We start from the raw sequence: 27,824 nt of genomic DNA, 5'->3' as shown, positions 1-27,824 counted from the left end.
TTCTCCGGTATTGCCAACTTCGAAATGTCAAATGTCACCAATAAAATTTATCAAAAATTATTGTAATTTCTATTTTAACAATATTTATGCATGAAATGTTGTAGATTTGTTGCTTTAACTTTGTTTGTGTTGATTTCGTAACATTTTCTTTTAGATTTCAATATCTAGCTTCAAAAATATATTCAAATATTTAATCTACGAATTTTCGTCTAATTCTTCATCAAACTCGTATAAGATGAATGGTTTTGGTTCTTGACATGATAAGATTATCGTTTTTAATCGTTTTAACCGGAAAAATATGAATTACAATAAGAAATTAATGAAAAATGAAATTTGAGGTTATGTCACTGTCAAAATTTACTTCGTATCGACTTTATATGGATTAAATAGAATAAAAAACGTAAACGGTTAATAAAACATAATGAATTTTAACATATTCTATAATTATTGTTCGTAACCTCAGCCACGATTATGTAAAATTTCAAAAAATAATGAACAACTTGGTTATATTATTACAATATCTTTGTGTCAAGGAAAGTTCCCAATATATTTATTTATTTATAAAATTTACAATTTATTCTTATTAAGGTACATAAATTAAACAGTTAACTGATAAATCTTGTATTTTTCTTGAAATAAAACCGATTTTTCATTAATCCCATCCAACTCTGGTTTGTGCGAATGACACCCTCTTAAAACGGCAGTTTGATTAATTCTAACGACACACCGAGCTTTACACATTCCTGTATCATAAAGGTGACACTTCCAATAAGTCGATTTATTATTGCTTCGGTGCTTAACGTATCGATAGTTTTGAATCATTAATTGAGAGAAGTGTCTGGGTCCTTTTATGTAAGTTATTGTATCTGCAAAAAATGTAATAGATTTAATGTAATTATTAAATTAGATGATTCTTTTTGGGTAAATATCACAATAAATGAATTACATGAAAGATATAAACTAGTTTTATTTAAAATCTTATTAATTAATATAATTATTTTTCGGTTTGTTTTCTCCATCGGCGTAAAGATGAGCGTAAAGAGATGAATGAGAATTCTTGAGACATTTTGGGGTATCTAAAATTGAAGATTTACTAAAAGAATTGTTTTAATTCAAACTTACAAATCGATTAGATTATCAAAAACTTGTTTTAATGGAGTTTGCGGGGTGTTTTGCACCGCTAATTTTAGCTTATTTAAGAAATTATATTTCTCAGCAATCGTATTATCCGGAGGGTGATTATGTTCTTGAGTTATTCTTAACATTGAAACATCAGCGTTTAATGGCAAAACAGCTCTTCCATGACATCCAGCTGTGGAGTATTTAGAACAAACTAAATACCTAAAAATATAATTTAAAAAGTAATTTGACCCATAAATTGAGTTGAATTAAATTACCTCACAGCGGGGTTACATCTCACAACGCTATTGTGATAAACAAAACCATTTAGGATTATTTTTTCTTGCCCCGTTCGAAGCCTCCGTTTTTTTCGATCCTCTAAAAATCAATTATTAAAATAAATAAATCGAAAATTATTAATTTTGTTATTAAATAACTTAAATAAAATGATGGATGTTAAAAAAAAAGGATTTATTAATTCAATTAAGTTTTACAATAATTAATTCAATGTTGTAAAAAAGAGCGCCTCCAACGCTTCATTTTGCAATAAAGACTCGAACCAAACGGTAATAATTGAGCAGTATCTGGGTGGCTAAAAATAAATAATTTATTATTACATCATAAACACATTTTATTTCAACTTACATAGCTGCAACTGAATTATAAACGCTTTTAATGTCCATATTCGTTAAAGTTTGTACAGCGTGTCTTAATTGGTTCTCAAAAACGGTTTTTTCTTCGATTACGGTATCTGGGGGGTGATTATGAGGTCTTATCACTGTTAATTGATCCGATGTGGCGTTCACATCCATTTTTGCAGTTGCTGTACATCCCGTATAACGTTCTTTTGCGCACCGAAAGTATCTAAAAATCAAAAAAATGAATTAAATTTTAAAATACTCACTTTAGAATGATTACCTCGTTTTTCCATGGTGTTGTAATCTTAAGTGGTACACGAAACCTTGATGAATCACTTTTTGAGGAGATGGTTTCCGTCTTTTCGTCGAAGTCTCCTGTTTCACAGGCACCACATATTCACTCTTCACTAAAATAACGGAAATTGTAAATTATCACTAAATTAAACTGATTAATTTAATTTAATTTAAATTCTAATCAAAAAGTAATAATAAAGTGTTCATTATAATAATTTTTATTGATTTATTTTTAAATTAAACATCAAAATTGTAAAAGGACCTCCTTCTCCGTTTTAAGCGATTAAACAAATTTGTATCATAAGGAACTAACATTGCAGCTTCCGGATTTCTAAAAAAAAATCGTTTATAAATCTCATTTTTTATTGTTTAACCATTTAATTACGTACAATGCGGCCACATTTTCGTAAATATTTCTAATGGAAGCATTTGAATTTGAAACCGCTTGACTTAGCTCCATTTCAAATCGAAATTTGATTTCCCTCGTGTTATCCGGGGGGTGATTATGAGGTCTTAAAATGGTGAAACGTTCTTCCGATGCGTGAATATCAACAACTGCAGTTCCTAAACATCCGGTGTTCTTTTTATTTGCGCAACGATAATAACTAAAAAATATTAATTAATTAATTGTAATAAAATTAAACACAAAAGATAACCTCAAAAAGTACTATATCAAGCATACATAATAATTTGGCGTGAAAAATTTAATTTTTTTAACGTTTTAATTAAAATTTTAATTCAAAATGACGCTTTTAAGATTAAAATGAAATTATTTAATGTTAAAAAATCGTTTTTTGTTTAGTAAATTAGAAATAAAAATATTAAAAAAAAATGTCAATTTCATAATATATCAAGCATACATATTAATCTGGGGTGAAGAATTTAGGTTTTTTTAAATTTTTTAACGTTTAAATTAAAATTTGAATAGAAAAAATACGTTTTTAACATTAAAATGAAATTATTTAAAGTTAAAAAATCGTTTTTTATTTAGTAAATTAGAAATTAAAATATTTTTATAACATTTAAAAGAAATGTCAATGTCATAATGACGTTTTCGAAATACAATTTAAACGTGATGAAATATTTTACTCATTGCAAGTACGAATGCTTTCTCGACTTAGTACTAGAAACTTTTGGGTTAAACCGTGCGTTTTTTGAAAAAATGTTTAACTTTTCGGATGCTATGTTGCATACCTTCTTCAGAAATAAGTTTGAAGTGACAGGTCTAGTGTTAGTTCTAGTTTCAAATCAAAGAATTTGACAACTTACGGATTAAACAACTATTAAATAGCTTGATAACCTTCCTAAAAGTGAAGCATCATATCGGTATAATTCAAGAATCATCATGTCGCTTAAAAAGCGACTTTCGATATGCTTTCCAAAAAGCTACCTACTGCTTCCAGAATGTTAGATACTGCTGGAAAAGACTAATAACTACTTGGAAAGAAGAGATATGCTTTCCAAAAAAGGTACCAACTGCTTCCAAAATGTTAGATACTAGTGGAAAAGATTACAATCTGATGAAAGGTTAAAAGAAATAGGAAAAGTTAGAAAAATGCACGCTTACCTTTGATGTTCGAGGTTTAAAATCAGAAAGATGAATTTTAATGTAAATACACTAAAAATCCGGAAAAATCCGATGACTTGAAACGTGAAAACAGGATTTCAAAAGATATGTAGTGGTGATGAATCCGAAAATTCACGAAACGGCAAAATTTCCAAAACCCAAAAATGCCTCAATGACCACGCACCACAGTGTATCGTAACTGATTACTCAAGAAGAGCCAAGATGTAAGCCAATAAACACATGCATAAAAGAACGAAAAACGAAGAAAAATCAAGAAAAGGAAAAGAAAAATTATCTGAAAGATAGTCTTCTCCAAGCAGGTTTGTTACGGTTCAATTTTTTTTTACTTTAGGTAATTTGAATTTTGTTATTTGTTATCTTTTCTTTATGTTGGTGGGAAATTTGTGTTGCATATATGCGGGTATTGAAATATTTGTGTTTATTTGGAATTAATTTTATTAATTGTTGTTTAATTTGATTTTTTAAAAAGCAAAAAGGTCGAACTTTCAACTTTTAATTTTGACATATTTGTCAACTTCATAAAAAATCCTTTAAAATGAGTCCAAAGATGACGCAGTTATCTCAAAAAACAAAAAAGTTAGAATAAAAAACATTAAACCCGAAGTTAGCAATTTAATTTTTAAATATGAATACCAACCTTAATTTCTGATTTTTTTTATTATATTTTTGTTTACGTGACAAATATAAAGACATTTTATAAAAATTAAGAATATGTCAAAATGACATTGACATTTCAAATCGGAAGTTGCTTATATCTCGAGTAATATTGGAATTAAACGTATCATGTTTGGACTCATTTTAAAGTATTTTTCACGACGATTATAAATATGTCAACAGTGAGGATAACATCATTAATATTGAAGATAAATATGTCGTGTTTGTCCTCATTTCAAAGGATTTTTAATGAAGATTATAAATATGTCAACAGTGAGGTTGACATTTTAAACCTGAAGTTAGTTATCACATAATAGACAAATGGACAACTTCATGGTGTTCTTGAAGTGCATTGTATTCTTTATTAAAAAAACCTTTAAAATGGGTCCAAACAAAATGTACTTTTCTCAAAAAACAAAAAAAGTTAACATAAAAAACATTAAACCCGAAGTTAGCAGCAATGAGATAGCAATTTAATTTTTAAATATTAATACCAACCTTAATTTTTGATTTTTTTTTATTATGTTTTTGTTTTTGTGACAAATATTAAGACATTTTATAAAAATTAAGAATATGTCAAAATGGCATTGAATTTTAAAACCGGAAGTTGTTTACACTTTTTTCGCTAAACCCGAATATTTCTAGTTGTAGTTTTATTATTATGTACACTTTTTTACGATTTTCTTTCTGATATATCATTAACGATCGAGAAAGTTTTAAAGCCGAGGTCGCTTGCGGCCGAGGCAGAAGATGTAGGTACACTTTTCTTATGATTTTTTTTCTGATATATCATTAACGATCTAAAAAGTTTAAAGCCGAAGTCGCTTGCGGCAGTAGATTAGGTACACTTTCTTTAATGATTTCTTTCTGATATATCATTAACGATCTAAAAAGTTTAAAGCCGAGGTCGCTTGCGGCTGAGGCAGTAGATTAGGTACACTTTTTTCGCTAAACCCGAATATTTCTATATTAATATTCAATAGATTATAAATACATTAATTGTGGTCATTTTAACATGTTTGTAACAATTTTGTTAATGATCGTTATTTGATTTCTTTGTAGTTCGACTGAAGATGAGATTTGTATTTCGAAACTAGTTTCGAATAAAATATAATAAAAGCAAGTAAGAGGTTTTTATTCCTTATTTATTTAATTAATAGATAACTTGCAACATGGACAACGTGTTTAATTTTATTATTATATTCGTAATCTTCATAAAATAACCTTCAAAGTGAGCCCAAACTTAACGCATTTATCTCATAAAATCAAAAAGGTCGAACGTTCAACTCTTAATTTTGATATATTTGTCAACTTCATAAAAAATCCTTTAAAATGAGTCCAAACTCGACATATTTAACTTTAATATTAATGGAGATACAATCACTTCCGGTTTGAAACGTCAATGTCAATTTTGACATATTTGTCATTTTCATTAACCCATTTAGTCCCACTGGTGTAAAAACGCACCAGCATTTTTAAAATTATTTTACAGCCATACATTTCCAACAGTATAAGGTTGTTAGGCTATACATATCAAAATATTTCATGATTCTTGCTATTTAAACCATATTTACATCAATTCTTTTCTATTGAACATTTCTGTTCAAAATATACAATAAAAATAAAACTATTTTTAGTGCATAAAATTCTTCAAAATTTTTTCATTTGCAAGTTTTTAGTGCACACTTTCCTCATATATATCTTGAAACGCGAAATAAAAATATGGATTCTGAAAATACGACTTGAAAAATGAATGGTGCAAAAACGCACCATTGGGACGATGTATGAAGAGATATAAGGATTGTATCATCTTTCGTATTACTTGAAACCAGTTTAGACGCGTCTGTTAGGTGAATTTCCGAACGAATTTAGTTTATGGAATACGGGAAAATCAAAATTAGGCTTGGGTGGTGAAGTAGTTATGCAATTACTCTCTGTAGTGAAAAATCCTCATGTTCATCGGATATTTTTTGACAATTATTTTTCATCGTTTGATTTGTTTGTTGAATTGAAAAATAAAGGTTTTTTTGCTACCGGTACTGTACGCGATAACAGAACGAAAAATTGTCTGTTAGAAAACATAAAATGTACTTCAAAAAAGGAAAGGGGTTTTTTGATACAGCTTATGATACCTGTTCAAAAATTTCTTTAGTACGATGGAATGATAACTCCGTTGTCACTGTAATTACTAACCATTTGAATGTGGAGCCAATACAATCAATTAAGAGGTACAACAGAAAGAAAAAAAAGAAACACTAGTTAATCAACCTTATGCGGTATCAGAATATAATAAATTCATGGGTGGTGTAGATTTACACGATAACGGAATAGCCAACTATAGAACAAGAGTATTAGGAAAGAAGTGGTGGTGGCCACTATTTATTAATTCATTGGATAGTGTCATAATAAACGCGTGGAAATTATACAATACTGTCAATAATACTAAAATGGCACAGTTGGATTTTAAATCACATATTGCAGTTCGGCTAATGAAATATGAAAACGCAACACCTAATACTGAACGAAACACGAGGTCAAACAGAGAATTTGAATCTTCCAATGACCATTTAATAAAGAATCACGACTCTAAAGCTTGTAGAAGATGTAAAATATGCCATAAACATACTATACATATCTGAAGTAAGTGTAATGTTCATTTACATGTAGAGTGTTTTACGGACTATCACAATAAATCGTTATACTGTTAATCCCATTAGTGCGTTTTTGCACCAATTTTAGTTTAAATATTTTTTATATTAAACTTTATACTAAAGTTGGTATTTATTAGTATAATGTTGTATTAGTATTATTATTTATTTACGACTAATTTATTACTTAGTTAATAAATGATAATCAAAATTTTTGTGTGCTGTTGTTCACTTATCTTACCAGTGGTGCATTTTTGCACCATCTCATATCTCAAAAACAATTGTTTGTTTCAAACACCTGTGTACATTTTTATACTCTTCATTCCATCTTATCTTAAGGAAAAGTATAAAAAATAAATTTTTTTAAACATAAAGCAGCTTGGGACTAAATGGGTTAAAAAAACCTTTAAACTGACAATGAATCCAAAGATAACTCACTTATTTCAAAAAATAAAAAAGTTAGAATAAAAAATATTAAACCCGAAGTTAGCAACAGTGAAGATAGCAATATAATTTTTAAATATTAATACCAACCTTAATTTTTTATTTTTTTTTAATTATATTTTTGTTTATGTGACAAATATTAAGACATTTTAAAAAATTAAGAATATGTCAAAACTGACATTGACATTCGTAACCGGAACTTGAGCCTAACATCATTAATATTGAAGATAAATATGTCGTGTTTGGACTTATTTTAAAGAATTTTCACGATGATTACAAATATGTCAAAATCACTTTTCCGCACTTTTTCTTTTATTTTTAACGTGTTTTTTGGGTCATTTTACATTGATTTACGCCACATGATAATTCTTGAATTTTTCGCAAGTTTCTTAATATTTTTTTTATTAAAAAAGAGCGTTCTTAAATTTTAACCTGTAAACGTGTAACACTTCGTACTTAATTTCATTTTACAACTTTTTAAACTTTAATCTATTTGTAGAGTCTCTGAAGATAGCCAAGGGCCGAAACTGGTTAGAGTTAAATTCTATATAAAATAAAAACTAGCTTAAAAGTACAAAATCAAACTCCACATTATTTTCTTCAAAAATTTTTACACGACTTATTCGTGGCATAAATTATATATTTATGCCACGACTTACAGAAACACCCTGTATAATCGTAAAACGTAACGAGTCAGCGTCATCAGCGTTCTGTCATAAAAATGGACAGGTCTACAATTTATGGGGATTGTAATTCCAGATCATATTGCATTTTTCACTTTTAATTGACGATTTTTAACTTTTTAAGTTGAATAAGTAAACTTACTTAAGACCTGTAGTGTCATTTCATTCAGTAAAAACATTAATTTTCACAAAATTTTATTTCATTATGAACTGTCAAAGTTAAATGTCAAATTTGACGTTTAAACTGCCACTTTTAAGCTATATTTATAATTAACTAATAAAACTGAATAACATACCGTCTATTTCGGAGCCTAGTTGTACTGATGTTGTAGAAAAACCCTCCATGTACAATTTTACGTATCCTACGAGTTTGCTTCTTTTTCCGAGACACTAGACAATAAAACCACATTTCACTTTTGTATTTTAACCACTTTTCTTAGCGATAATTAAAAAACTAAATCAACAAAATAAAGAAATAGATTAAAAAAACTCAATTTTTATTAAAACGATCTTAAACAATTAATCTAAATCATCGTAGATATAATTTCCTCGTCTTGATCTCCTCCATCGATGTAACGACGAACAAACCGACTTAAAAGGAATTTCTTCTGCCGCATTCGGATAACTACAAAACAAAAAATAATATCCCATTTTGTCCATTTTGGATCTTACATTTTCGAAACTGTATCGTAAACGTGTCTTAACGTCGATTTCCCCATATGAACCACAACGCGTTTTAATTCTTTCAAAAATTGTACTTTTTCTTCCGCGTTTATATCTCTCGGATGATTGTGTCCTTGTTTCAATTTTATTTGGCCCATTTTCTCGTTTAACGGCATAATTGCTCGAGCTCTACACCCCAATCTCTTCGTTTCGGCACATCCCAAATATCTTTTAATCGTTTTAATTAAATTTTAATAATAAAATCGATTTAATTTTAAATATTTACCGTAAAGGTGGATGTCCCGAAATTAAATTTGTGTGATATACGAAACCATCTACTACGTATTTATTTCTGATTGATTTCTTCGTTGTTGAATTGGATCGATTCACCTTTTTTGATGCTTTATGGTTATCTACCAAAATAACAATGTGTTATTTTGGATTAATCACTACACTAACACTTTTATTAATCAATTAATCACTCGTAACTCAATTTTTGTTTTGTATAAATTATAAATAATCGAAATAAATTATTTATAAAAAATATTTTATAATTTTCATTAATATTGTACTTAATTTTGTCTTTAATGTAACTCAATTTTGTACTTTTTTGGGTAGATATAGTTTTAAAATAAAGTTCAACCGGTTTCGATTTTACAAAATCATAATCAGGAACCTAATTACAAAATTATTCAAATTAATATGAAACTTACAAAGCATATGTCATCTTTTAGTTCCAGGTTATGTCTATCAAAAATTAAAAATAAAAACTTACATCAATAACAAATTAAAAATCCTGATACTATTACTAATATTTTAAAATGGTTTCAATGTTGTTATTAAACAATCAAGATGACTTCTTCAATTATTAATAAATATACATATACAATTTTCGTTTTTTTAAATGGAAACAACCACTGATTATTCGCTTATTAAATTCGTTATTTTTTTCTGATTACAAAAATATAGGGTTCGACAGGTCTATTTCTTATTGTTTTAGAATAAAGCTAAAAATAAACTTTTTTTATAAAATTTCCATCTAGTGTCGTCGACGAAATTAAATTTACAGTTTCCTGTAAGTTAGGGGGCGGTAGGTAAAATCTAAAAAGTTAACAATTAAATAAGAAAATAACTTCTGGTATTTAAAAACAATTTTTTAATATGTAACATGTCAAACTATTCAAAATTTTCGCAATTCATCTTAAAAACAGAATTTTTAAAGTGACATTTCAGAAAATTTTTTCACTTCAAAAAAAAAACATAAGAGCGCCATCTATCAATAATTTATTAAGTCATTTAATAATAATATTAAATATTAATAAAAAAAAATGTGAAATAACGCCATCTATTCCAACTTATGTGTAAAACATATATAAATTAAATAGTTCAACAAATATATTTGTTTGAAATATCAGAAATATGTTTTTTTAATTTTTAGTTATAGTACCGTAATTTACAGGAAACTGTAAATTTAATTTCTTTGACAACACTAAAAGAAAAGTTTATTTTTAGCTTTATTCTAAAACAATAAGAAATAGACCTGTCAAACCCTATATTTTTGTAATCAGACAAAAATAACGAATTTAATAAGCGAATAATCAGTGGTTGTTTCCATTTAAAAAAACGAAAATTGCGATAATATCTCAAAATCTAAAAGCGAAAATTTTTTTTTGACTACGTCATCAAATTCTCTGTAAAAAAGTGTCCATATAATGTCTTAGTTATAATACTCCACCTATAATAATAACCAAGATAATTGCACTTGCTAGTTTTACGATATTTTCAATTTTGGCCTCTAGCGGAAAAACAAAAGACGATAGCGCTATGAGGTTTTCGGCATTAGCAGTTGCTCGAAAAACGAGATCATGACATGTAAGCTACTTTTTTTCTAACTTTTATAGTTTCCGAGTTAGCCTATTCGGACATCGAATTTGAACCACCCTGTACAGTGCTTCCCAAAAGTAACGGATAAATTCGTTAAAACAATTAAAAACGGTTTATAGAAAAATCACTGAGACGGATCTAAGGATTTAAATTTTGTACAATTTTTTGATACAGATTTTAAATTTTTAAACAAACTTTTTAAGCTAGTTATGACGTCATCGTTATTTTTTTTTTAAATAGCAATCCCCCATTTTTATTACGGAATATGAAAAAGGATTTTTTTCTGAGTTTGGTACAGCCACAATTAATATTAGTTGCATAAGAAAATTTTCGAGAAAAATTGTCTTACACTTTCATGATTTTCCATTTATTTGAGGTAGAAAAATAGCAGTAGCCATGCGTAACCATGGCAACCAGTTGTTTGATATTTTTATTGGATATCAACTTTGTTATTTTAAATATTTTTAATTATTATGTTAACAAATAATACTTTGAAAACCAGTTTTAATGCGTGGAACACTAATGACAGTTTACCTAGTTTGTTTTCCAGGCCTACTTCAATTTTTAATAGTATTGCAAAGCGTCGACCACCTTCCATTTTACCAGTCCTAAGCCTACTTCGCAATACATATCTATCGTAAAAAACTGAAAAATCGGGAATATCTCCAAATCCGTTGAAGATAGACACCATGATACATACCTGTATAAAACTGAAAGGAAATTAAATTTTACATCCAGTTATGCAAAAACTGGTATATTGTTCCATTTAAAAAAAATTATTTATCCATGATTAAAAAGTTCGAAAATTACAGATCCCTACTTAAAATTTTCTTTGTGGAAATATAACCAATTATTAATTAAAATATCCTCTTCTTAATGCACGAAGCTGTTTTAAAAAATCGCTTTTAGTTCTTGAGAAATAAATTTTTGAAATGATCAACAATTTTTTGAAATTTTGCAATTTTTGCCGATTAAATTTTAAAAATTTGTATAAAATCCATTTCTCGGAATATAAGTATGAAAATTTCCCAAAGTGTTAATAAAAGTGTCCTCTTTCCAATGAATCAACCCGTTTTGAAAAATAACTTTTAGTTTTTGAGAAAACAATATTTGAAGTTTTGATCAAATTTTCGATGTTGCAATGTTCATCGATAATTTTCAAAATTCGCTATAAAATTAATTTTTTTAAGGATCATTCTGGAAATATCACCAATTATTAATTAAAGTATCCTCTTTTTAATGCAACAAGGCGTTTTGAAAAATCGCTTTTAGTTCTTGAGAAATAAATTTTTGAAATGATTGAAAATTTTTTGAATTTTGCAATTTTTGCCGATTAAGTTTTAAAAATTCGTATAAAATCCATTTCTCGGAATATAAGTATGAAAATTTCCCAACGTGTTAATAAAAGTGTCCTCTTTCCAATGAGTCAACCCGTTTTGAAAAATAACTTTTAGTTTTTGAGAAAACAATATTTGAAGTTTTGATCAAATTTTCGATGTTGCAATTTTCATCGATAATTTTCAAAATTCGCTATAAAATTAATTTTTTTAAGGATCATTCTGGAAATATCGTCAATTATTAATTAAAACATCCTCTTTTTAATGCAAAACGCCGTTTTGAAAAATCGGTTTTAGTTCTTGAGAAATAAATTTTTGAAATAATCGACAATTTTTCGAATTTTGCAATTTTCGCCGATTAAGTTTTAAAAATTCGTATAAAATTCATTTCTTGGAATATGAGTATGAAAATTTCCCAAAGTGTTAATAAGAATGTCCCCTTTCCAATGAACCAACACGTTTTGAAAAATAACCGTTAGTTTTTGAGAAAACAATATTTGAATTTTCGATGTTGCAATTTTCATCGATAATTTTCAAAATTCGCTATAAAATTCATTTCTGAAGGATACTTGTGGAAATATCGCCAATTATTAATTAAGGTATCCTCGCTTTAGAGTTGCTTCGTTAGATAAATCAGCATCAAAAAAGTTCATTTTGTATCTTGGATCCAAATAAGTTGACATATCTTATCAGCTTTCTTATTAATTTAATTTTTATTCACATATCGCAATAATGTGGCAATGTAGGGTATTCACTTCAGAAATGTACCAGAAATTATACCCATAATGGCCGGATAGATATGCCGGATACTTTTTTGCTTTATTTTATTTCTACAGGTGTTTCAGCTTCTTGTAGTAGGACTTTAACAGTCGATTGATCTTTCAAAATTAACACAAACTTTATACAGGATGTTTTAAAACAACGTTTAAATATTTATAGGGGTAGTACTACTAGTTAATCGACATGGGTCCGAAAATCAACCGTTTTCAAGATACAGGATGTTCAAATTTATTGCGACTCTACGTTTTTTCTTTTAAACTATAACTACTACAGATTTGATACTTGGCAAATCGATACAGTATGAAACTGTCTGTTTTTGAGAATAGTATGATGTTTCCATTGCTTTGTTTCCATTTGACCGGAAGTGAAAATAAATACCACTATTTTTCAGAAAATGCAAAAATTTTATTTAAAATTGGTTAGATAGCTTAATTCTAAACAACATTAATTAAAAAAAAAAATTGTACTCCTTAAGGTTTCAGAGAAAAAAAACATTTTTCAATTGGCAGTATATTCTACTTAAAAAAGTGTCTTAAGAACGTATCAACCCCATTTCTCTAATTTGAAAAATAAACGAAATATGAGCATTTTTTGAAATCGCTAAAATTTGACTTTTCGGCTATAACTTAAAAACAAAAGAAGATAGAGGTTTGGTCTTTGCGGGATTGAATTAGTCTCGGAAAAGGAGACCGAGACATGGCACCTACTTTTTTCGTATCTCTTATAGTTTCTGAGATAGCCTATAATAACATCCAAATTTGCCCACCCTGTACAATCTGCGATACATTAATTTGAAGTTTCGTTCAAATTACGAAATAACCAAACTCCAGTAATTTGATTTTGCGAAACCTGAAGTGAAATAGTTTGCAATGGTCTTGTATTCAAATGCTGAAATGAGTGACATGGTGTTTATGATTCTCAGCTAACATACTTTTCACCGATGAAGCTGGTTTTACCAAAAATGGAATATTTAATTTCCACAAGAAGAATCCTTGTTGAGCCGTTGTTGAAACCAGACATCAAGAGCGTTTTAGTTTAAATATCTGGTTAGGCGTCGTAGGGGATAGGTTGTTGGGATCGATAGTTTTACCACAACCATTAAACGGTTTAACATATTTGGATTTCTTGGAAAACACTCTACCTAAACTTTTGGAAGATTTGCCGTTAAATGAAAGACTATAAATCTCTAGTTTATGCAGGATGGAGCTCCCCCGCACTTTACGCGTATTGTTAGACAACAGCTTTGTTTGGTATCTTGCACTAACGTACACCAGTGCACACTTTTTCTTAAAAATAGTGTTTGGTAGACTGGTGCAAACAAGTGTAGATAGTGCCGCCGCGTTTGGTAACCGATTGAGTTTTAAAAGTGCAGACACTTTTCACACCGACTCGCCGGCAAGTGTAGGAAGTGTAGTATAAGTCGACATAACCTTTAAGACGTATTTAGTTTCTTGAAAGTGTCAAACTTAGATTTATTTAAACAAAAATAAAATATTGTAAGCTAGTAAAAACAATAAATAACAGTTTGATTTGTAGAAAACGCTCTATTCAATTAAAATTAAAAACCCAATAGGAAGTTCTCCGGTTAAATATAATGGCTAAAATTGAAAGACAGTTAAATGTAAAAATAATTTATGATGAAGGGGGAAAATATGTAAAAAGTGATGACGGTAGCCAAGTATTGGCACAAAACATAGAGAGTAAGTAAGATTTTTTTATACAATTACACAAAATATATTCCACGTTTTCTTTTAGCTAATGAATTGGTATTTGTAAATGTTCATCATAATGAAGAATCAGATGAACTAGACTCAGTTGAAGAAGTATATCAAAAGAGCCAATGGGGAGATGCATCCACAAAGTTATTAATAAGTGTATTTGAAGAATTAAATACCAAAGTAGGCAAGTCTTTTAAACTAAAAACAAAGAAGAAACTGTGGGAAGCAATTTCTACAAGACTGAAACAGAAAGATTATATTTTCACACCACTTCAGGTGGAAAATAAATGGAAATCACTAGAACGAGCAGTGAAAAAGAAAACCGAAAATAATTCAAAAACAGGAAGAGCTAGGGCTCAGGCAACATTTCGTTTTTTGATTTATTCATCTTGATTCTTTGATCAATAATAAATTATTCAACTTCCTACAGAAATAATAAAGATTACATAACCTATAACTGTCATAATAATCCGTTTTACCAAACACCTAAAATTGTTACACTTATGCACTTTGAAAATGTGTTGAAAACTGAGAGTTGTCAACTGCACTACACTTGCTACACTAGGAGTATTTATAGCAAGTGTACCAAACACAGCTAACATTTGAATGAAAGGTTTCCTGGGAGATGGATAGGACGAGGAGGCCCCATTTTGAACATCTTCAGTAAAAAGCTGCGTTTTGATTAGTATTAGTATTACGTTGTGTCAATTCAATTTTTTTAATTATTAATTTTAAAATATGTTTTTTTTTTCTCGGAAACCTTAAGGAATACAAATTTTTTTTTCGAATAAATGTTGTTTAGAATTAAGCTATCTAACCAATTTGAACATCCTGTATCTCGAGAACGGTTGATTTTCGGACCCATGTTTATTAACACTTTTCGACTGTAGTACTACCCCTATAAATAATTAAACGTTGTTTTAAAACACCCTGTATAAAGATAGGCCGACAAACGCTTTGTGTTGGAGATACAGGATGTTCAAATTAAATTTTTAAATTAATTTTTTTTTAATATTACACGTGTATTTCAATCGATTCTATTCAAATTTGGTATAGAGGGGTTTTTAGGCATGAAAAAGACAGTTATGGTGTCCGTTTTACTACAGCCGGTAGAGGGCGCTCTGTATGTATTCTTTACTGATTAAAAGAACCGTAACTTTTGTGACAGTATATTTTTTGGCTTTTTGAATAAAAATTCTTATTCTCTGTACTTTTTTAAGCAAAAAGGCACTCTTACCAAAATGCGCAAAAGTTGATCGTTTTCAAGATAAAGGGTCATGCCAGAAAATAGATATTTTTAGTACAAAATATAAGAAATGTAAAATAAGGGAAGGTATGGTGTTTTTTTGGGGTTATAGGAATAAGGTAGCAATTTTGGTAGCCAAAGGATGAAAAAGATGACATGTGCTTTGTAAGTTTCATATTAATTTGAATAATTTCGTAATTAGGTAGTTCCTGATGATGATTTTGTTTTATTTTAAAAATATATCCATCCAAAAAAGTGCAAAATTGAATTTGATTAAATTCAACAGAATAGAAAAAGACAACAAAGTTAATAAAACAATTTTACCTTGTCCATCCGATACAGCAACTTCATTACTGGTTCCAGGCTTGGGTTCCTCTCCACTTTCTAACATAGCATAATCTTCTGCATCATCAATATTTTCTGTTTCATCTAATTGATCTTCAACACCAACCTCGTGATAATCCTCATTAGTTACATCATCATCTAAATGTTCATAAGTTTCATTTAAATGTTGCTCAGTTTGTGTTTCATCGTAAGGTTCCATTTTAAACTCAATAATCTCTTCTGTTGTAGGAATTTCAACATCTTTTTCACAACTATTTAATCTACGCCTTTTCAATGAAGGTTGCAACAATTTTTTAAGTATTGAAGGTTTATTTTGAATTATAACCGGTTTAACCAACACTTCTTCATTCTGATAATTATCATCCCCCAATTCAGTGTCATCATTACATTCCCCCGTTATTCCCTGGACTTGTAAAGCTTCCGCTGTTTTAACAAATACATTTATGTGTTCTTCATTTACTTGTACTTCCCCTTGATACATAAACGTAAGGAGGTCGTTCATTGCGATGTAACTCACGTCTTTCATGAAAACTATGGGGTGTTTGCAGGGATTTGATTGAAATAATTCTTTGAAATAGGGGCTGCATATTGAGAGAACGATTTTGTGGGCTTTTATATATTTTCCTTCAACCGCTAAAGTTACATCCACTAAGTCTTCATTCTCTAATAACGCTTGCATCCCATTACTCATATTTTTATGGAAGTTATCCCAACACAAAGAATATTGTTCTTCTCCCATGATTTTCGTTTAACAACAAAACCGTTGATTTGATCACTTATTAAAGTTAGGTTAACAGGCAACTTTCAAAAAATAAAAACCCTGAAAACAAAAACATTTAAAATTCATTAAATTTAAATTAATAATAATTCTAATTTATTTCCAACAATAATTAACTCAAAAAAAAAGCTTTAATAACAATTTTATTCATTTAATTAATTAAATTTATTATAATAATAGTGATTTTTTTTTATTAAAGTTTCCCAAAAAAATCGTTGACAGTTAATTCTGCGCATGCGTTTTAGGTTATAAACAACCAACTCAAAATGTTGTCGTTATCACAAGACGATTTTGCCGCCAATGCACGAAAATTAGAACAATTTTTTAAGTTAAAAAAAGCTGGGGAGGGAACGTACGGGATCGTTTATAAGGCAAAAGATAAAATAACCGGGAAATATGTGGCTTTGAAGAAAATCGCGTTGGAAAAGTGAGTTTTTAAGTCGCATAACCCAATCTTTTTGCGTCGTTACTTTTGTAAGTTAAGCGATGGGGTCAGTTGAATTTTGTCGGTTTTACTTTGTATTTAAAGAGTAGCACCACAGGATTCAGCTTATCTCGTCGTTAACACACCAAAAAATCAATTAAATTTAACCTTTAAGAAATATTTGTTTTTTTTTTAATTTTGCAAGAAAATTGTTTTAGACACGATCGTCCCAATGAATCAGAAGGAATCCCTTCGACTACAATTCGAGAAATATGCCTTTTAAAATCGCTTCATCATTCGGCGATTGTGGAACTTTTAGATATTATTTTTACAGAATCGAAATGTTTATACATGGTGTTTGAATTTTTACACATGGATTTAAAAAAATATTTAGAGATTAGTGTAGGAGTTTTATCTGAAAATTTAATAAGAGTATGGTTATTAATGCCATTTTAATTCGTTTATAATTTTTAATTGTGTTTAAGAGTTATATGAAGCAATTAATTGATGGAATTGGTTATTTGCACACCCACAGAATTTTACATCGCGATTTAAAACCACAGAATTTATTACTAGATAATGAAGGTCACATTAAATTAGCTGATTTTGGATTATCTCGATCATTTACTTTACCAACACGAATTTTTACCCATGAAGTTGTTACTTTGTGGTATAGAGCACCTGAATTATTATTTGGGGCCAAAATGTACAGCACATCAGTTGATATTTGGAGTTTAGGATGTATTATGGCAGAAATGGTACTTTAAAAATGATTTCTAAGAGTATTTAATATCCTTTTTTGTTTAATTAGATCATAAAGAAGCCCTTGTTTCCGGGTGATTCAGAAATTGATGAATTATATAAAATATTTAGACTCCTTGGGACTCCAACAGAAAAAAATTGGAAAGGAGTGACCATGTTAAATGAATATAAAAAATCTTTTCCCATGTGGGAGAAGCAGAATTTGAAGGATAAAATTAATGCGCCAAGTGAAGAAGCTTTAAATTTGATTGATGTAATGACGAAATAATTGATTTCTTAAGACTTAAATTTTATTTTTTAGAATATGTTAACTTATGACCCAGAGAGGAGACCCACATCTTTGGAATTACTTAAAATGGATTATTTAAAAAATGCTAAGCTCACACCTCCAATATCTGATTATTTCGAAGATGACTAAATTTTTATTTTGGAATGTTTTTGTGATTAAATTGAATGATCAAAGTATTATTATGTATTTGACAATAAATTTTTATACAATTTAAGTTTTCTTCTTGAATTAACAAATTGTATAATCAAGAGATGGCGCCACTTAATGAACTGTCAAAATTATTTTTATTAAATTAAATATTAAAATTTGAAAGAAAATTCGATAAATTAATTGTAATTAACCAAAAATTAATTAATCTAAAAATCACTTAAAAAGATATTAAAAATAAAAAGATGTTTTGAAGATTTAATGACTAATTTTTATATTGGAATGTTTTTGTGATTAAAATGAATGATCAAAGTATTATTATGTATTTGATAATAAATGTTTATATAATTTAAGTTTTCTTCTTTAATTAACAAATTAATTGGAATAAAGTTTATAATTAAAATAAATTTTGGTTTTTATGCATAAAATTAAGAGATGGCGCCACATAACGTAGTGTCAAAATAATTTTCATTAAATTAAATATTAAAATTTGAAAGAAAATTCGATAAATTAATTGCAATTAACCAAAAATTAATCAATCTAAAAATTATATAAAAAGATATTAAAAATAAAAAGTTATTTTGAAGATTTAACGTACAAAGTTAGTAAAATTATTAAGAGATGGCGCTGTGTTGTAAACTTTAAATTACTTAAATTAAAACATTAAAATGTTGTAATTAATATTTTTAGTTTCTTATTCTAATTCATCTTTAAATTTAACACTTCGAATCTTTATAAACTGATTTTGGAATCGTCAAAGCACAAATTGTTTTTTTGAGGTTATGTTCTACTTAGACGTTATTTTGATAAGAAACAATTTTAAAATTGCTTGGGTGATAACGTAATAATGCTTTAGTACTTACCTTTGTAATCTTAGTTTCCTTAAAAGATTGTATTAAAAGAAAAACACAAATCAGCCGGGACACAAATGCCATACAATGATAATTTTTGGTATTTTTTCTTAGCCAAACTAAAAGTTCCTTGTTTTAGGTTAAATTTGAAACTTTTACGCATGTAATGTTGTGTAAATCTCGCAAAACTCACCGAAACGTAAAAATATCTTCGACATTTTGACAAATTTGACATTTAAACGTCAGATGTTGACAACATGGACGAAGTTATAAATTTCAGATTCAGAAGTACCAACATAAATTAAATAATTTTTGATGAAATTAAAAAGAAAATGTTTAACCTTTAATAAATTATTATAATTAGAGATTATTGAGAACGATTTCATCGAACATTAAAAAAAATCATTCAAAACATCGACATGATCAGTTCCTGAGAAACTCAAAAAGTTATTAGAAGCTCTTCATCTACTTCCTGACCGGACACTGCACATTCCATTTATTAAAATATTATTGCAAACCGAACCATAAACAAATAAAGATGAAGATAAAGTGGTTTGGTTTAATCTTAAAGTATTTTTACTCATTCAAGAATTTAAATACGTGCTAAGTAAGACTTTTAAGGGGATTTTTTTGTCTGCGTTCGATCTCCTGACGGCACTTGAGATTATCGATCTTTATATTATACGGTAATTAGATTGTTAGAGGTTGAATTTTCTAAAATTAAAATGATCTGTCATCATAAAAAAATAAGATAACGACCAGATCATTACAAAAGATATTACGTGTGTATTACGTAGCGTAATTTCTTGGAAAAATTCTTTATTCAAGGAAAAATAAAATAAAATTCTTTTAAAAAATAAAAGTAATAAATAATGTAATAAAGAATTGATTTAACCTTTGTTAAAAGTTGCGAAAAAGAAGTTATGTTTGATAGATTTAAATCTGTTTCGTTTTAAAAGATGTAATATGGACGTTCTTTTTTGAAAACGATAAAAAAAAATGATAAGATATGATGGTTAGGTATAAATAACGGGTTTTTTCGTTAAGAGTACGATCCAACATGCTAAAATTAATTATCTTGTTACTTTGCGTGTACGCCGTTGGTGAGTTTTCAACATCATCTTTTGATTGCGTAAAGATTTCAATTTAAACTCGTTTTAGCTGCCGATAGGGGTTTCAAACCCATCGTGCCAACTTTGGATGGAAGAATCGTCGGAGGTCAAACGGTGAACATCGCCAACTTCCCTTACCAAGTATCTCTCAGACTTGGAACTTCCCATTTCTGTGGAGCTGTCATCATCGGTACTAATTGGGCTGTTACCGCTGCTCATTGTCTTGTCGGGTATTTTTTTAACGATTTTTGGAATTTATTTGTTTATTGTTCTTTTTTTGTAGTGTTTCTGGAACCTTCAGCATCAGGTCTGGAAGTTCTATGGCTAATTCTGGAGGTACCATTCACAGCATCTCCAGATTGGTTGTTCACGGAAGCTACAACTCTAGAACTCTCGATTTCGACATTGCACTCGCACAAATTTCTGGATCTTTCGCTCTTGGAAGCACTGGAGTGCAAAGAATTAATTTGCCATCAGCTGGTAGCCGCCCATCTGCTGGTACTAACGCTGTTGTGTCTGGATGGGGTGCCATTAGGGTAAATTTAAATATAATAAATAAATTAATCTTTAATTTCTTCCTATTCTCATATAAATAGGAAGGTGGACCTGGTGCCACTCAACTCCAAGCTGTTACTGTTCCAATTGTCAGCCAAGCTAGTTGTAGATCATCTTATGGCACTTCCGCTATTACTGATCGGTGAATAATTCTTTTTTAACTTAACAATTTTGTTTTAATTTTAATCTTTTTTAGTATGATTTGCGCTGGATTTGCTTCTGGTGGTAGAGACGCTTGTCAAGGAGACAGCGGTGGCCCATTAGCTGTTGGAAACACCCTCGTCGGTGTTGTTTCTTGGGGAAGAGGATGCGCTAGACCCAATTTCCCCGGAGTTTACGCCTGCACTGGAAATCTCCGCAATTGGATCGCCCAAATTTCCGGAATTTAAACCGGAACTGGGTTGAAGATTAATTTCTTTTTCAATTAAATTGAAATAAAGTTGTTTAATTAAATGCTTTAAAGAATGGTTAAATAAAGAATCGAACAAAATACACATTATTTTTGTGGTTTTTTATTTCTAACCTTGATTTTTTATCTTTTGAGTGTGCTTTTTGATGGATTAACATCAACAATGTGATTAATAATATAGGTACTTCAAGATACCAAATTAACTAATTTTTATCTCCAATTTACTTATAAATTTTTTAATATTATCTTTTAAATTTAAACTCTAGTTTGTTGACGAACCCAGTTTTCTTCTTGAATTAACAAATTGCATAAAATCAAGAGATGGCGCCACATAGTGAACTGTCTAAATTATTTTCATTAAATTAAATATTAAAATTTGAAAAAGAATTCGATAATTTTAATTGTAAATAACCAAAAATTAATCAATCTAAAAATTACATAAAAAGATTTTAAAAATAAAAAGACGTTTTGAAGATTTAATGACAAATTGTTATCTTGGAATGTTTTTGTGATTAAAATGAATAATTAAAGTATTATTATGTATTTGACAATAAATTTTTATACAATTTAAATTTTCGTGTTGAATTAACAAATTAAATAGAATAAAGTTTTTAATTAAAATATATTTTTGTTTTTATGCACAAAGTTAAGAGATGGCGCCACATAGTAAACTGTTAAAATTATTTTTATTAAATTAAATATTAAAATTTGAAAGAAAATTCGATAAATTAATTGCAATTAACCAAAAATTAATCAATCTAAAAGTTAAATAAAAAGATATTAAAAATAAAAAGATGTTTTGAAGATTAAATGACAAATTGTTATCTTGGAATGTTTTTGTGATTAAAATGAATGATCAAAATATTATTATGTATTTGACAATAAATTTTTATGCAATTTAAGTTTTCTTCTTGAATTAACAAATTAATTAGAATAAAGTTTTTAATTAAAATATATTTTTGTTTTTATGCACAAAATTAAGAGATGGCGCCACATACTAAACTGTTAAAATTATTTTTATTAAATTAAATATTAAAATTTGAAAGAAAATTCGATAAATTAATTGCAATTAACCAAAAATTAATTAATTCAAAAGTTACATAAAAAGATATTAAAAATAAAAAGATGTTTTGAAGATTTTTAATGAAAAATTGTTATTTTGAATGTTTTTGTGATTAAAATGAATGATCAAAGTACTATTATGTATTTAACAATAAATTTTTGTACAATTTAAGTTTTCTTCTTGAATTAACAAATTAATTAGAATAAAGTTTGTAATTAAAATAAATTTTTGTTTTTATGCACAAAGCTAAGAGATGGCGCCACATACTAAACTGTTCAAATTATTTTTATTAAATTAAATATTAAAATTTGAAAGTAAATTCGATAAATTAATTGCAATTAACCAAAAATTAATTAATCTAAATAATATATAAAAAGATATTAAAAATAAAAAGATGTTTTGAAGATTTAATGACAAATTGTTATTTTGGAATGTTTTTTTGATTAAAATGAATGATCAAAGTATTATTATGTATTTAACAATAAATTTTTGTACAATTTAAGTTTTTTTCTTGAATTAACAAATTAATTAACATAAAATTTTTAATTAAAATATATTTTTGTATTTATGCACAAAATTAAGAGATGGCGCCACATAGTAAACTGTCAAAATTATTTTCAGTAAATTAAATATTAAAATTTGAAAAAAAAATTGATAGATTTTAATATTATCTTTTAAATTTAAACTCCAGTTTGTTGACGAACCCAACTGCGAAGATTACCAACGCTGGCATAAACACCGGGGTATCCAGCCAAAGCGCATCCTCTTCCCCAAGAAACAACACCAACGAGAGTATTTCCAACAACTAATGGACCTCCACTATCACCTTGACAGGCGTCTTTACCTCCAGCAGTAAATCCAGCGCATAACATACTAAAATAAGAGCCATTTTAATTTATTTCAACCAAAAACAATAAAATTATTCACCGATCAGTGATGGATGAAGTTCCATAAGAAGATTTACAACTAGATTGGCTAACAATTGGTACAGTGACGGATTGAAGTTGAGTTGGAAGACTACTAGACCCAGACTAACAATAAAAAAATGTATAAACACAAAAAATAATCTCATTTTCGCAAACTTACGCTTAAAGTTCCCCATCCTGATACAATAGCATTAGTTCCAGCACTTGGGGTGCTTCCATCAGAAGGAAGAGCAACTGTGTTAACACCAGAAGCTCCAATATTAAAAGCTGTGCTAACTTTAATAACGGCAATATCGTAATCGACGGTAGCTGAATTATAACTTGAGTGATAAATAATCGAGGAGATGCTATGGATGGTCCCTCCTGAGGCGTGGAGGCTACTTCCAGAACGGATTGTCAAGGAAGATGCGGTTTTTCTACAAGCAACGAATTAAATTTCGATTTTTATACGTTTCTTTAAACTTACCCAACGACGCAATGAGCGGCGGTGATAGCCCAATTTGCGCTAATAATTGAAGCTCCACAAATGTGAGATCCTGAAGATCTTAAACTTAATTGGTAAGGGAAGTTTGCGATGTTAGCGTTAGAACCTCCAACAATGCGTCCATCGAGCATTGGGACCATTGGGGCATCTCTTGGTGCTGATTTAAATAAACAAAATTAAATAAATTTTAATAGGAAACTTTAATTTTCTTACCGGCGAAGGCGCAACCAACAAAAACTAAAGCAAGGATGAAACGCATTTTACTTAGAATTGATCGAACTCGTAAGTTGTGGCTAGTTTTAAAACGATCCCCTTTATATATTAATTGGAAATAAAAAGATTAAATTTTTTTTGATTTAACCACTTCACTTTTAATGCTTGAGCAATCGTTTTTTTAGTGTAAGTGTAATGTAAATAAAGTGTTTTAATAACTATCTCTAGATTAGATATTGACCGGTTAATAAAAAGTTAGTTTTAATAATTATTTATTCTCTACTTTATTATTATAATAGGTATAAAAATAAATTGAAATGAGTTTTAAACAAGATGACGTATTGTCCTAATCGATAACAATCTCATGTACTTTTTGTGTTTCTTAGTATTTTATCTGATTCATCGATAATATTGTTTTTGTTATAATGGTCAATGTTGTACTTTTAAGGCAAATAAATTTAAATTTGAGTAGCTTGGAATCAAAAGCGGCCAAATCCACATTTTTTTCATGGAAATTACTATATCTGGTGGAAATTGTTGTCTAAATTTTGATCTGAGTTGCAAAATCGGCCAAATTCACTGCTGTTTGTGCATCATAAGTTGAAGTATCTTATAGAAACGTTGAATTTTCGTTCATTGCGGTTATTACATTGTGTAATAATAATAATATGTTGAAATTGATTCCATAAATTTATTTTTTTAAATAAAGTTAAACGTCAATGTGACAGAAATTCAATGTAACCAACTTCACAACTAATTGCTCAAATTAAATGTCAATTTTATGAAATGTCATGTTTTTGTTGGATTATATACATTTATAAATATACACCATCTAGTGAGTTATTTAGTTTCGATTATGATTTAGGTGTGATCAAGTAGTCAATATAAAAAAGGTAGTTATTAGTTAAGCTTTTATACTGTTTTTGTGTTTAATAAAAAAGTACGACACTTTTAAAAGCGATCACGTACTATTTTTTACATGGTAGCAGAACGTGGTTAAATAAAAGAAGAAAACGTGGTAAAGGTGGTAAAACTAATGATTGCTGAGAAGAATAGTAAAAGAATTTGAATTGGAATTTATATAGAAGGTTATAAAAAATGACGGACGTAACGATACCGATGTTCGATGGAGAAGATTACGGAAGCTGGAAAAAGAGAATAATCATATATTTGAAAAAAACAGTATAAATTTTTTTGTGTTTAATAAAATTACGACACGTTTAAAACCGATCAAGTATTGTTTTTCTCGTCAATGTGATACAAATTCAATGTTATCAACTGTAACCAACTTCACAACTAATTGTTCAAATTAAATGTCAATTTTATGAAACGTCATGTTTTTTTACGAAAATTAAATAATTTATGCTTAAATCATACGAAAAAAGGAATTTGTTTACGTTTTTTTAATATCAAACCTTTAGAAAGTCCAAAAAAAATTAAATTAATTTGACGTTTTTTGAAATTTTGACGTTTCAAATAATTATTAGTCTGTCAAGTTGATTACCCATGAATAGTGATTATTCACTGCTATTTCTCACTCTGTCAAAAATGACTATTCTTTAAAACTCGCTTTTTAAATAAATTTTTGAATAAAGTTAAACGTCAATGCGATACAAATTCAATGTTACCAATTGTAACCAACTTCACAACAATTTATCAAAATTAAATGTCAATTTTATGAAACGTCATGTTTTTTCTACGAAAATTTATTAATTTATGCTTAAATCATACGAACAAAGAAATACATCTGAAGAGGAAATTTTAGCCTTGCTTAGTATTAAAATTAATGCCGTAGGTGACGACCAGATCAGTAGGAAAATGTTATTACTTTGCTGTCCAACTATTTTGCCATTAATTTGTCATATTTTTAACTTTTGTATTGAACATTCCGTTTTTCCTGATGATTGGAAGGTCGCTTTGGTACTTCCGTTAGCTAAAACCAACAACGCATCTCAATTGAAAGATCTTAGGCCTATAACTATTTTGCCTGTTCTGTCGAAGGTTTTTGAAAGAATAATTGCTACCAGACTGACAGAGCATTTGGAGAGATTTTGTATCCTTCCTAGCAAACAGTCTGGATTTAGGCCTGGCTTTAGCTGCTCATCTGCTCTGTTGGATGACTACTTGATTTCTCTAAGGCACAATGGTCGGTACTGTGTATCTTCCCCATTCTTCTTTGGCTTCTCTATCAAGACCAGTCTTCCTTCTTTCCAGATTTTTGGGAATTTACATGATTCCAATAGTTCTTGATATAATGTTGCTATCTTTTCTCCAATTGCCATAACAGTATCTCGTGCAATTTCATTCGTTACACTCACCCCATACGTTTCCTCCTTGTTGTTGTCATTTCCCTTGTCGCTTCTTGTCAATTTCCTTCTTATATCGTTGGCCCTTTTTTTAATTTCACCTATCTCAGAATTCCACCAGTATACACTCCCGTTTTTTATTCTTCTTTTTCTCTTCCGCCCATACACCTTCTTACATGCTCTTTCGGTTATTTCCTTGAGTTTCTCCACACTTAGTGTTTCTACGTTTTGCGGTCGTTTCTTAACCTCTTCTATATATTCTTCAGTCCTATCGACGTCTCTTCTCCATTCCCCCTCTACTGTGGTTTTATTCTGAGAATGGTTTGTACTTCGTTGGAGAATTATTTCTATGTTTAGGTGGTCGCTCAAGTTTTCCTCCTCCATCACTCTTCACGCCTTCACATCCGCCACCATATCCTCATTACACATTGTTACATCTATGTTCGACTCCTGGTTACCCCTTCTCCATGTCGGTAATCCTCCTCGATTCAACACAACCAGCCCTCTTTCAGCAGAACACTCGCATAGGAGTCTTCCTCTTCTATCCTCTATTGTTGCCTGCCATGTAGGCGACTTGGCGTTAAAATCTCCGCCTATTATAACATTTCCCCTCTCTCCTCCCAGCATATCCCTCATCTTTCCCAATCTTTCCTCAAAGGCCTCTATGTTTTCATTTGGTGAGATATAGCATCCAATCACTATGCACTCCTCAAATCTGACTGCCACATATCCCTTCTCTCTTTTACATCCCCTTATCGTCATTCCTCTATTAAAAAACTTTATAGCGACGTCACTCTCCCAGTCCGTAAACCAGTCCGCACCGTAAACCTTCTTCTTATTTGGCTCTGACACTATAACAACATCCACTTCTTCTCTCTGGTACTTTTCCTCTGCCAGATTCATTGCTTCTATACATCTGTTCAGATTTGTCTGCAGTATCTTTATTTCCCTTCCTGGCTTTTGATGTACTGCATCATAAAACTCTCTTTTCAATTCTTCATTTCATTAGTCTATCAGATGCAGATATATGCTTGTTTAGAAGCTACTTCTGCGACAGACTACAATTAGTTGATTTTAACGATAAATTGTCTAGACCAGGTAGCATCACATCGACTCTCAATCTGTAATGTTGATATGGTGAAGAATGAAGGGTCAATTTATTGCTATAATGTGATCTCTTCCAATAACCACAACATAAATCGTGTACAAATCTAAAGCAGAGTAGTATGGGCATCATCTTAGGAAACTCCTTCTTGTCCCACAATCACTTGGGTTCTTTAGTTTTTTATTTTTGACTTAGCATAATTGGGATTTAGTTTTGGGATCGATTTTCGTATCTTTCAAAATCTGCAGTATTAAATCATGAATCGTAGATTTTCTTGCAATCTGCCTAACCTACTCCAGGACTGCATCCTTACACTGAGATATCTTAAGAATTTAAGTTTTTTATGATTTTTTAAAGAT

The 27,824-nt window shown here is 29.2% G+C and overlaps 4 protein-coding genes across 8 annotated transcripts; 2 read left to right on the top strand and 2 right to left on the bottom strand.

Moving 5' to 3' along the window:
• Window positions 1-522: 522 nt before the first annotated feature.
• On the bottom strand, window positions 523-19,426 carry LOC111416933 (protein tramtrack, beta isoform-like). Of its 5 annotated transcripts, none has more exons than XM_023049065.2 (5): window positions 19,305-19,406; window positions 16,021-16,861; window positions 1,398-1,497; window positions 1,123-1,341; window positions 950-1,076 (listed from the first exon to the last, which is right to left on the bottom strand). In XM_023049065.2, the coding sequence occupies exons 2-5, from the start codon at window positions 16,778-16,780 to the stop codon at window positions 995-997; spliced, it is 1,161 nt and encodes a 386-aa protein (XP_022904833.1). In that variant the 5' UTR covers window positions 16,781-16,861; window positions 19,305-19,406; the 3' UTR covers window positions 950-994. The 5 variants fall into 5 exon arrangements, with proteins under 5 accessions (XP_022904835.1, XP_022904833.1, XP_022904831.1 ...); XM_023049063.2 differs by lacking the exons at window positions 950-1,076; window positions 1,123-1,341; window positions 1,398-1,497 and adding exons at window positions 1,576-1,711; window positions 1,765-1,983; window positions 2,038-2,164 and having other exon boundaries at window positions 19,305-19,399; XM_023049064.2 differs by lacking the exons at window positions 950-1,076; window positions 1,123-1,341; window positions 1,398-1,497 and adding exons at window positions 2,254-2,382; window positions 2,441-2,656; window positions 8,365-8,458 and having other exon boundaries at window positions 19,305-19,400.
• On the top strand, window positions 17,060-18,508 carry LOC111416934 (cyclin-dependent kinase 2-like). Its single transcript, XM_023049068.2, has 5 exons — window positions 17,060-17,246; window positions 17,462-17,675; window positions 17,729-18,001; window positions 18,055-18,258; window positions 18,307-18,508. Exons 1-5 carry the CDS (start codon window positions 17,086-17,088, stop codon window positions 18,421-18,423), a joined length of 969 nt encoding a protein of 322 aa, XP_022904836.1. The 5' UTR covers window positions 17,060-17,085; the 3' UTR covers window positions 18,424-18,508.
• Window positions 19,427-20,314: 888 nt separating the features above from the next.
• LOC111416937 (trypsin-7-like) lies at window positions 20,315-21,458 on the top strand. The gene is made up of 5 exons (XM_023049070.2): window positions 20,315-20,395; window positions 20,454-20,634; window positions 20,688-20,940; window positions 21,001-21,101; window positions 21,156-21,458. Exons 1-5 carry the CDS (start codon window positions 20,353-20,355, stop codon window positions 21,346-21,348), a joined length of 771 nt encoding a protein of 256 aa, XP_022904838.1. The 5' UTR covers window positions 20,315-20,352; the 3' UTR covers window positions 21,349-21,458.
• Window positions 21,459-22,998: 1,540 nt separating this feature from the next.
• On the bottom strand, window positions 22,999-24,164 carry LOC111416946 (trypsin delta-like). Its single transcript, XM_023049078.2, has 5 exons — window positions 24,055-24,164; window positions 23,824-23,998; window positions 23,518-23,773; window positions 23,359-23,462; window positions 22,999-23,304 (listed from the first exon to the last, which is right to left on the bottom strand). Exons 1-5 carry the CDS (start codon window positions 24,098-24,100, stop codon window positions 23,112-23,114), a joined length of 774 nt encoding a protein of 257 aa, XP_022904846.1. The 5' UTR covers window positions 24,101-24,164; the 3' UTR covers window positions 22,999-23,111.
• Window positions 24,165-27,824: the final 3,660 nt, after the last annotated feature.

Source organism: Onthophagus taurus, chromosome 3, assembly GCF_036711975.1.
Source record: "Onthophagus taurus isolate NC chromosome 3, IU_Otau_3.0, whole genome shotgun sequence".
In the NCBI taxonomy this organism is placed as follows: Eukaryota; Metazoa; Arthropoda; class Insecta; order Coleoptera; family Scarabaeidae; genus Onthophagus; species Onthophagus taurus.
Note: the sequence above shows the minus strand (reverse complement) of the source record. Positions and strands in the feature narration are given on the sequence as shown.

Excerpts from the sequence above, each read along its gene's own strand:
- LOC111416933 (XM_023049062.2), bottom strand. The coding sequence starts at position 16,780 with ATGGGAGAAGAACAATATTCTTTGTGTTGGGATAACTTCCATAAAAAT. Across the intron at positions 9,145-16,020 it reads TGCTGTATCGGATGGACAAG|ATAACCATAAAGCATCAAAA; the intron begins GTAAAATTGTTT and ends TTATTTTGGTAG. Across the intron at positions 8,694-8,740 it reads TACGATACAGTTTCGAAAAT|TTATCCGAATGCGGCAGAAG; the intron begins GTAAGATCCAAA and ends TTTGTTTTGTAG.
- LOC111416934 (XM_023049068.2), top strand. The coding sequence starts at position 17,086 with ATGTTGTCGTTATCACAAGACGATTTTGCCGCCAATGCACGAAAATTA. Across the intron at positions 17,676-17,728 it reads TATCTGAAAATTTAATAAGA|AGTTATATGAAGCAATTAAT; the intron begins GTATGGTTATTA and ends ATTGTGTTTAAG. Across the intron at positions 18,002-18,054 it reads GATGTATTATGGCAGAAATG|ATCATAAAGAAGCCCTTGTT; the intron begins GTACTTTAAAAA and ends TTGTTTAATTAG.
- LOC111416937 (XM_023049070.2), top strand. The coding sequence starts at position 20,353 with ATGCTAAAATTAATTATCTTGTTACTTTGCGTGTACGCCGTTG. Across the intron at positions 20,396-20,453 it reads ACTTTGCGTGTACGCCGTTG|CTGCCGATAGGGGTTTCAAA; the intron begins GTGAGTTTTCAA and ends AACTCGTTTTAG. Across the intron at positions 20,635-20,687 it reads GCTGCTCATTGTCTTGTCGG|TGTTTCTGGAACCTTCAGCA; the intron begins GTATTTTTTTAA and ends CTTTTTTTGTAG.
- LOC111416946 (XM_023049078.2), bottom strand. The coding sequence starts at position 24,100 with ATGCGTTTCATCCTTGCTTTAGTTTTTGTTGGTTGCGCCTTCGCCG. Across the intron at positions 23,999-24,054 it reads TGTTGGTTGCGCCTTCGCCG|CACCAAGAGATGCCCCAATG; the intron begins GTAAGAAAATTA and ends TATTTAAATCAG. Across the intron at positions 23,774-23,823 it reads GCCGCTCATTGCGTCGTTGG|AAAAACCGCATCTTCCTTGA; the intron begins GTAAGTTTAAAG and ends CGTTGCTTGTAG.